Source organism: Podarcis tiliguerta (genome assembly GCF_965153285.1).
Source record: "Podarcis tiliguerta genome assembly, chromosome: 4".
NCBI lineage: Eukaryota > Metazoa > Chordata > Lepidosauria > Squamata > Lacertidae > Podarcis > Podarcis tiliguerta.
Genome location: NC_139537.1, coordinates 18,869,598 through 18,879,663, shown reverse-complemented (window position 1 = coordinate 18,879,663; position 10,066 = coordinate 18,869,598). Strand labels below are relative to the sequence as shown.

Here is a 10,066-nt window from a genome sequence, read left to right as displayed (position 1 = left end):
ATGAGGGGGAAAGTGTGTGGAATATTCAAACTATATTAAACTGTGTGTTTTTTTAATTTTTCAAAAAAAACCCCCCAAAAAAAGGCTTTTGGAAAAAACGTGGTCCGTCCCCCCCAATTTTCCCAGGCCTTCCCATCTCTAAGCACAACACAGCCTTTTGATCCAGAGCAGGCTAACCAAACCCACTATACGCCTGGGTAAACAGAAATGTCTTGAGTTAGCTACATCCCTGATGAGCCTGAGTTGCCTTCTGTCTCTCCAAAGCAGAATTCCTCAAACTCGGCCCTCCAGGTGTTTTTGGCCTACAACTCCCATGCACCCTAGCTAGCAGGACCAGTAGTCAAGGATGATGGGAATTGTAGTCTCAAAACATCTGGAGGGCCGGGTTTGAGGAAGCCTGCTCCAAAGGAAGGAGTTCCACATCTGGGGCCAACCACAGAGAAGGCCCTAACCTTCATCTCCACATGGAGCAGCACTCCATGGGATAGTGAGAAGGCACTCCTCTTCCAAACTCAAAGCCTGGGCCAACTGGTATGGAAAGAGATGCTCCATCGAATGCCTAAGTACCAAGTCATTCTCGGCTTTGTATTTTAACATCCATACCTTGAATTGGACATACTACAATATAGGCAGCCAGTGCAGATCCTGTAGAACAGGTTTTAAATGGCTGTGCCAATCAGTACCCTAGTACCACCATTTTGTGCTAGCTGCAGTTTCCATACTGTCTTCAAGGGTGCGTTAAGAGTAGTCAAGAAAAGTCATCAGAGCTTGCAAATTGGACTGACAGAATCACAATATCCCTTTCAAAGTGCATCTTTTTATCTCAAAATAAGAGACTTCTTTCTCACAGTAATACGAGTTTGGAAATGTTACACCTCTTTAATAGTTAGAAAAATATAGAAGGATATTTCATACTCCAAAACATGTTTAGGAAATAATACAGGCTCTTTTTTTCAATCAGTAATTTATTAAGCTAGTTTTTTTTTAATATAAAATAAATAAAGTTAAAATGTATCGATGCAACAACCTAGTTTTAAAAAGAAAACTTTGTAACAGCAAAATATTAGTCAATACAGGAGTTCCAAAACTTTTTAGAGAATATATTCTGTAAGTATTGGTATTGCCTTACAGTTTTCAACAATAATACAAATAGCATGTGTGCAAAATCAACATCGGTGCCCAATGTCTAGGTAAAATAGATCTCACTGTAAATAACAGAATCTTGACAAGTTATTATTATTTATTAAATATTAATATAATTCATTAAAGTTACACTTTTAAAACAACAACAACAACACCCCTCTAATAATCAAATATATCTGAGAAGAGAGTCAATTATAAAAACACGCTTCACCAAAAGAGTGGTACAAAACATAGATGTGTCGTTTCAAAGGATTCACAATCAAATAGGCAAAATTCTGTTCATGGATGTTGGATGAAGGGTAACAAAGGCCATGAGCATCCTAGAAGACAAAATATTTAGCATTAATATAAGGTACTAAAGTGTGATACGAATTAATCCTGAACACTACAAAGCCTGACTTAAATGGGATTAAGCAAGCACAGCTCTTTGGCTCTGTTCTGTTTGAATTTGGCTTGTTTTAGTAAACCACATGCGGGAGATCAGATACTATTGGCGCTCATCACATCAGCTCTGCACTGCAGGTAACCTGAAAAGATTATCAGCACAACCAGGCTGGAAGTGGCTTGGACTGGTAGTGGTCAGTTGTCTCACATTTCCCCTGCCCTCATTTCTGCTACATAGGGAGCAGAGGCAGCTGAGGAGGAAAGAGAGGAGACAAGAGACTGCAGTTAATGGGAGAGTGCTGGCAGAACTACCGTATTTTTCGCTCTATAAGACACACCAGACCACAAGACGCACCTAGTTTTTGGAGGAGGAAAACAAGAAAAAAAATATTCTGAATCTCAGAAGCCAGAACAGCAAGAGGGATTGCTGCGCAGTGAAAGCAGCAATCCCTCTTACTGTTCCGGCTTCTGGGATTGCTGCACAAACTGCATTCGCTCCGTAAGACGCACACACATTTCCCCTTACTTTTGAGGAGGGAAAAAGTGACTCTTATAGAGCAAAAAATACGGTAAGTCCAAAGCCAGAGCTGTCTCCATCTCTTAACAAGAACTGCTGCATGAAAAGGGACCATGGAAGCATCCTTTCCAGGCAAATATCACCCAGTGGAGAGCCAGAAATATTGCAGGTGAAGGTGCTGTACTGTCAGTTGTGGGACTACAAGGAGCGCTACTACAGCACTGATTAATGTCTTTCAACAGCAAGGGCAAAAATACCAAATTGGTATGAATATAAGCCTCACTTTCTCCCCAAATTCCAACCGTGAAAAGGTAAAGTGCAGCTTTACAACTCCAAAACAGAAGCAGGACAGAAATGCAACTGTATCCTTAAATAGATTTTTGGATCATAAGCACAATGCCCAGTTTACCTTGGAAGGTTGTTGTGTAAATTGAAAAGGTTACGTCCAAATCTACAACATCCATTTATACAATCACATCAAGATGGTCCTCAGATTTACAAAAGTAAGTTGTAGTAACGGATGCAATCAAGTGCTGTAATATATTGGATGCCAACATAGCTAAAAGTACAAATGCCCATCGTAGTTCTCATTCTTAAAGTGTTATGAAAAACTGAGGAAAAAATAATTTTAAAATCTTGCAGGAAAATCCTCATGGTTCAGCAAAAGTTATGCACTTTTATGTCTCATTGGTTTTGATGGGAATGATCCTAGCACATGTTTACCTCTCCCATTTTGGCCATAAGAAGTTTGTTTCAATGTCTAAACTAACAAGTTAACAAGATTTAAAGGAGAAAAAACAATACAACAATAATTTCTAATAAATTTTATGTCTTTTTTTGACAATTAGAATCAACATGGTTTGCCACCCAAGTCAAATTATGGTTTTGAAATGTTCTAAAAATTTGAACTAAAGTAGTCAATAGATGCAGAATTTTGTTGGATGACTTCTCAGCTATCTGTAAAGATTTTTGTTTATTATTTTATCTTCAACAAGGTCTTTGAAAGATTATGGTTACTGAAAGTTGCATTTTTTTGTGTATAACATTTCCTGTGAATTTACTGTTCTTAAGTGCTTAGTGTTATAACAACAATTTCACCCATCAAAATCAATGGGATGTAAAAGTACTTTGCTGTGGCTTGATCATGCCCAAGCAGTGTTTGCTTTACTGTCTTTTTTCGTAATTTGCTTGAAATTTATATCTGAAAATATTTCGGTTACATGATTAGTACCCCTCCTCCTAATGAAATACTTACATAAGCGCAGACTTTAAAAATGGTAGATATTATTTTTATTTCCTTAGTTTCAGGATCCTTTTGAACACTGAAATTCAAAAAAGTATAAACTGTTTTAATAATGACATCTGGAACAGTCAGAACTTACAGTCCAAGACAGACTGTGTGGATTGGCAGCTAAAGAGTTAATAGAACACAAGATCATATGAGACCTTCAGGGTCAAAGAAGGAGCAGTAGAACAACAAGTAAAAACATGAAACATAATAGAAAAAGAGAAAGGAAAGCTTCCAGAAGAGAGTGGCTAGCAAGTGGGTGGGAAAATATTGAAAAATGTCATGGCAGCCAAGAGTGAACACTGTCTTGCTAAGGGTGTTATGGCTTTAAGCTGTGCTTAGAGATCTGAGTGGAAAAATGGATGAAAAGGTGGAATTAAGAAATGAAAAGGAAAGGGAGGAAAACGACTCCAGAAGATTTTTAGGGTATGTTGTGAACCCCTTGTTCCCAAGCTTCTTTTTGAACTGGTGCTCCAACTAGCCATGGCAAGGGTGGGAGTGGAACTCTGTATGTTGCTGCTCAATTTGCAGGTTGCTAGAATAGGATCACACTCATAAACCTTATTGGCTATGCTTTCTACCTGGGAGCCAGCTTCTACCTATATCTTCTGTAGACAAGGTTGTTCCTTATAAGATGACAAGGAAGAGACTAGGCATTTATACTAGCGTTGCAAACTTGTTTCCTGCCCAGCCCTGCTTAGATCATATATGTGATGCCATTGCAAAGCTGAAACCTGCCCCAGAGCATCTTCCATGATCACACCAACAAGTAAAACAAGTAAGTAAATCAGATTCACATTAAAAAAGCAAAAACATATTCACCTCACAAGTTCTTTATATAAAGCCTTTGTGGTTTCTAAGTATGGACCAAGTTCATCTTCATATTGACAAAGAGCTCCTCCAAGGCAAAGATGCTTAAAAAGACAGAAGAGAAATTCCTCCCGGTCTAAATGGCTAAATAAGTCATAGTGGTCTGAATCTTCCAGTAGAAGTACCTATCATGAGACAAGGAGGAAAGACAATGTAATATGGATAATGATTTATAAATGATTTTACAAAAAGACACTATTTTGTATTCCCAGTGGTTTCTGTTTATATATACATGCAATAAATTTGGTAATTAATTTGAGTATAAGGTAAAGGTACCCCTGCCCGTACGGGCCAGTCTTGACAGACTCTAGGGTTGTGCGCCCATCTCACTCAAAGAGGCCAAGGGCCAGCGCTGTCCGAAGACACTTCCGGGTCATGTGGCCAGCGTGACATCGCTGCTCTGGCGAGCCAGAGCCGCACACGGAAACGCCGTTTACCTTCCCGCTAGTAAGCGGTCCCTATTTATCTACTTGCACCCAGGGGTGCTTTCGAACTGCTAGGTTGGCAGGCGCTGGGACCGAACAGCAGGAGCGCACCCCGCCGCGGGGATTCGAACTGCCGACCTTTCGATCGGCAAGCCCTAGGCACTGAGGCTTTAACCCACAGCGCCACCCGCGTCCCTAATTTGAGTATAGTTATTTTAAAAAAGTATGCAGTGCTGCAGCAGGGAATCCGGACCACAATCTGGCCCAATCACTGACCAAACTGCACAGCTGCCATCAGCTTTGAAACATATGTCAACAGGAAATAGCCCCATCAAAAAAGTCACCAGTTGCTAGAAAACATTTCCCCCCCTGGAAATTCAGTGTCCTCCGCCACGATTAAACAGAGGCGGTTCTAGGGTGGTGTCATGGACTGGCTGGATGCAGAGTAGTAGTGGGAAGCAGCAGCTGGGGGATTGGTGGTGGGACGATGTGTGGTCAGAGGGAGAAGAGAGAGAAGACTGGGAAGAGGAGGTGTTGGAAGCTGAAGAGGGAACAGGCTTTAGTGGGCAGGGAGAGGCTGTGGCAGAGGGCAGTCCAGACTCATTGAGGCAGGAGGAGGGAGGTAGGGAGGCAGACAGAGATGAGGCAGACTGCTGAAGAATCCAGGGAGTCTCCCCCTCCTGCTGCGACCAGTTCCCCTCTCCCGTCTCCCAGAACACGCAGAGAAATGAAAAGTGTGGAGCAATGAGATAAAAGGCGACGTAGCATCAGTTTGCTGGGGATGGAACGAGGGAAGGAGCCTTAGAGAGTGGTGGGAAGCAATCCTTGCAGTGGCTTCATTAGGGCAAGACTGGGAAGCATTGTTGTGATCACTAGGACTGAGCCGTTTTGTTTCTCTGAATAAAGAGTTAACATCACCGACATCAGGTCCTCACAGGTGGTGCAACTGGTGTGGTTGCACTAGGCACTGCGCTACAGGGAGTGCCAAAACAACGCTATAGAATGGAACATGAGAGGTGAGGGGTGCTGAATTTTAGCACTCCACAGAGCCCAAAATCTGCCACTGGCTTAAGTCCAGCAACATCTAGAGAGCCACAGGCTATTCACTGCTCTAGCACATCTTAAGTTATCAGTCTTCCTCAAGAGCAATGTCTATATAAACCAGCCCACAAAACCAAGGGAGGTCACCATCAGTCAAGATGCAGTAGCGCGTCCTAATTTTATCACGATGAGCTTTTTTTGGACATAGAAACACTTTCTGAACCTCAAGCAGGTTTTGACTCTGCGGAGGCAAAAAGGAACTGAGCAAGTGAATTTCTTGTTCTGCACCACAATTGGTCAAAGGGAGGAGTAGGAGTACGCTCCAAGCATAAAAAGCTTGTATATTTTGCAATTTGTTATAAAACTGGCTGCAAAATGCAGTTCTCTGAAACTACATGCTGACATCAGAAGAAAGATGAAAGAAAACTGAGAATAAACACTTTGGAATTTAGTGCTGTTTATGAACACACAATCCATATGGAGGCTATAAATATTAGCTGTGATAACTATGTGGTTGCCCTGGCAAGAAAAAGTGACTAATAAATGATAATTAAACTATAAAATAATAATAGACAGAAGGCAGATGTTAACTACACTTGCACTAACCTTTCTTAACTCATCAGCAATGAGAATATCATCGTGATATTCATCAAAACACTTTACAATACTTCCACTTTCTCGAACAACCCCTTTACAGTATAATCGGTCAAAAAATGACATGGAAACTTGCTTGCACAGAATATTCTTGACATCAATTTTTCTCACACTGGTATCTGAAACATATGGCAGAAATCAAATGAATAATCACAATAGCATTTACAAATCTGCAAGATTAAATTTTCATATCTGAACAAAGTGGCTTAATACTATCAAGGTTACATTTTAATTTGGAACATTTTAAACCTGTTGAAATGTTTCCCAACTTACTACATATGAAAAATATGACTACCTTTAGACCCAGTGTGGTGGAATAGGGATAGAGCTTGGTTAAGAGAAAGCAAGATAAATTCCAACACAATTACAAGCAGGTCACAAAGCATACAAAAGTTGGCAAAACCCCCAACTTGGTGTAGAATTCTTCTCTCTTCCCTAATTCCTAGTCCAGCACATGGTGAAGATATTTAAATGTGAAGCAGCCAATGAAATGGTGCAGGCATGAGGAAATGTGAAATGTTGTGACGTGAGGACACAGGGTAGATGGAACTAGACCCTTTGGGATGGAAGGGGGGGTTACATGGATACACCATTTTCAACAGCATTCTCATGTTCTTTGTAAGTACTGTAGTTCCATTCCCAGTAGGGTGGCCTTTGTAGATCACTTATCTCTCAGTCTAACCACAGGCTAAAATGTTGCCCTGAGGAAGAGCAGTATGCAAATGTAACAAGCACACATTGGGCATGATCAGCTTAGAACTTCTTAGAACTTCTGTTCACTGGACTGGAATGAACAGGAAATATGCAAGTGTTCTCTTGCCCAATTTTCCATTATGAAATAATTATGAACAGCTCATATAAAATTATTTATTCAGTAGTATCAAACCTGAGGAAACTACAAAAAGGAAGCAATAAAGATGTCAATGAAGAAGGAGGTACTTTTACTCAGTCTCCCAAAAAACACTTAAAGGCTATCTTAAAAATAAATAGATCAGGAACTCTTTTGAAGAGACTAAGATGAAAGAGAAACAGCTGGCAATGCATTAATGTCTGCAAATGCAGGCGATAATGTTCATCATATAAATTTAATACATTTTACATCACCTTTCAACGGTAAACTGACCTAGAAATGTTTTAACAGACCACAAGCAACAGGAGGGATTTAAATAAAAGTTTGAATATTGTTACTTAATATTTAACAATCTTTTAATATTGTTCATTGCCATTTTATGAATGTATCTTCATGCTACTTTGGTATAAGCTGTGTTGAAAGGATCTGTATCCTGAAAAGCAATATATAAATAACCGCTACCAATCACACCATCATTAGAATCAGCAAGTCATTTTGCAGAGGAAAAGGAATTATCACACTGAAAACGGATTTATAAGAGAAGTTGTCCCAAAGTTGTTATTTTTACCTAATGTAGTCCATTGTCCAGAAGGGGAAATCAATTTCAAATTGCTGTTAACATCTGGATGATTGAAAAAGGCCTGGAAGTAGAGTCAATAACAATTGGCAGTTAAACGGATTCTATTATCCAATTTGATACATGTATCAAATAAGGTGGCTTTGGCTTGATTTAAGACCATAAAAGGGCCCTGCACCAGAGGTCCACCAGTCCTATATTTCCCACTAGCCAAACATATGCCTATAGGAAGCCCCCAAGTAGAACATGAGGACAACAGCCCCTTCCTGTTGTTCATCAGTGACATGCTGCCTCTGACCCATCAGGTGCGACATAGTCATAATAACCAGTAACCATTGATAGCTTCATCCTCTGTAAATTTGTCTAATCCTCTCCAAATGTCTGACATTCAAGATTGCTGACCAAATTAGGGTTTTCATTCATGTCTATTTATAAATGAGACAGGTCTGCCCAGCTGCTTCTGAGCAAACACAATCACAGTTTGCAAGTTCACACAGGGGTATAATTCTTCCCCTTAAAAAAAAAAAAAACCACAACACTATGGGAATGACCTGTAGAAGCACTCTTGTGAACAAAAACAAACAAACAAAAAAAAGGATTGTGGGAAATGAGAAACAAGTTTTTTAAAAAATAAATAAATAAATACACATGTTCTCTTACTTAATATAATAGAAATCATTAAGTAGCATACATAAAAACAAGAAAAACACAACCACATTCAATAAAATATCCTAAAAACTAAAAATTTAAAAATGCAACTGTATATCACAAATTAAACTGGGCAGCATATAACCCGGGTTGGAAACAGGGTTGTATTTAAAATAATGCATGCTGCCGTTTTGCCCTGTTGTGCTTCTAGCCATTTGATATTTTAATACCGCTTCCATTTTAGTAATATTTATTACACACCACTTTGAACATTTTAATCAAAATTCCAAAGTCGCCTATCAATCTACAGACTACCTCAAAAGCTGGTGGACTCTCATTCACTGGAGGTTTTTAAACAAGAGGTTGGATGACTATCTGTCATCCTATGCGATTCCTGGGGTCGGCCTAGATGACCCTTAGGTGTCCCTCCCAACTGTATGAAAAGCACTTTTAAACTAATAAACCAGATTTGGTTTACTACCATAATGAAATCATCCCTCTGGTAGCCTTTGAAGTTCTGATCAAAGCTGAATGCCTGTGCAGCGATTCTGCCATCCATGGACCTGTGGAATGTAGAAAAAGAAGTCCGTCAGGCTTGTATTCTTCATGTAATAATAATAGGGGATTCTGCACTGGAAAAAAATGATGATAAAATAATCTTTAACGTGGCATTTTATTTTATTTTTTGAAAAGTGATTTAAGTTCTGGAGCAGAGGTGGATGCCAGCAATGATTTGCTGAAAGATTTCCAATTACAGCAGTGAAGCCTCTCGATTAGGGAAGTTTAGGGAAGTTTTTAATGTTTGATGCTGTACTGTTTTTAATATTCAGTTGGAAGTCGCCCAGAGTGGGCGGGGTATAAATAAATTATTATTATTATTATTATTATTATTATTATTTCCTGATCCTGAAACGCACCTTGCCCTCCCACAGTCCTGAGGGCAGCCTCTACCCTGAAGACTGACCCCCATTTTGCATTTCACCCCACTTTTCCCTCCCCCTCCCCCCCCCCCGTCTGAGAAACCGCAGGAGGAATGGCCGCTTCTCCCCACCACTTGAGGAGGCGGTCTCGGGTGTCCCTGCTCTCCAGCACTGGGAAGCTTTTTTGCGGGAGGTGATGGAAAGCGTAGCGGGGCTCCCCGCCTTCGTCCCCGTAGGCGGCCATTGCTGCTTCTGCAGGACGCGGGCGGTTCCCATGGCAACGCGCTCTCGCTGGCCGCTCAGCGTTGCACCTTTTTTTAGTCCCCCCAGGAAACAAGCAGCCCGGTGACAATGGTTCCGCTTCTGCAACGCAGGAGATTTAACATCTGCAAGCAGCTGGTTGAGGGGTAGGGAGCGGGGCGGCTGAGCTATTTTCTCCATATTTAAGTGGATGGATATACTTTCGCCTTTCAGGAAGTTTTGGTCGCTCTCTCTCAATGTATATGCGTGTGTGTATTTGTGTGTTGCTGTGTTCTCATTAGTCTTTAAGATATATATACACACGCCTGTTTTGGTTCGTCATTGTTATATATGTTTTACACAGCGACTAACAAACACATTTATTATGTCTGTGTATGTCTATTATGTTCACAATAGCACATGATGGGCGCACTAGGCCACTTCCATTGGTGGAATTAGCGCTGCTACAGGTGTGCCACCTATTTGTAAGTTTAGAAACCTCAGAAATC

At 40.5% G+C, this 10,066-nt stretch overlaps 1 protein-coding gene across 1 annotated transcript; it reads right to left on the bottom strand.

The window, feature by feature from the left end:
• Positions 1–853: 853 nt before the first annotated feature.
• On the bottom strand, positions 854–9,615 carry CFAP300 (cilia and flagella associated protein 300). The gene is made up of 7 exons (XM_083436830.1): positions 9,449–9,615; positions 8,879–8,960; positions 7,741–7,813; positions 6,275–6,441; positions 4,155–4,327; positions 3,300–3,366; positions 854–1,463 (listed from the first exon to the last, which is right to left on the bottom strand). Exons 1-7 carry the CDS (start codon positions 9,559–9,561, stop codon positions 1,332–1,334), a joined length of 807 nt encoding a protein of 268 aa, XP_083292956.1. The 5' UTR covers positions 9,562–9,615; the 3' UTR covers positions 854–1,331.
• Between the last annotated feature and the right edge of the window lie 451 nt (positions 9,616–10,066).

Coding starts and splice junctions, on each gene's coding strand:
- CFAP300 (XM_083436830.1), bottom strand. CDS start 9,561: ATGGCCGCCTACGGGGACGAAGGCGGGGAGCCCCGCTACGCTTTCCAT. Junction 7,814..8,878: donor AGAGGGATGATTTCATTATG/GTAGTAAACCAA, acceptor CTCTACTTCCAG/GCCTTTTTCAATCATCCAGA. Junction 3,367..4,154: donor TTATATAAAGAACTTGTGAG/GTGAATATGTTT, acceptor TTTGAATTTCAG/TGTTCAAAAGGATCCTGAAA.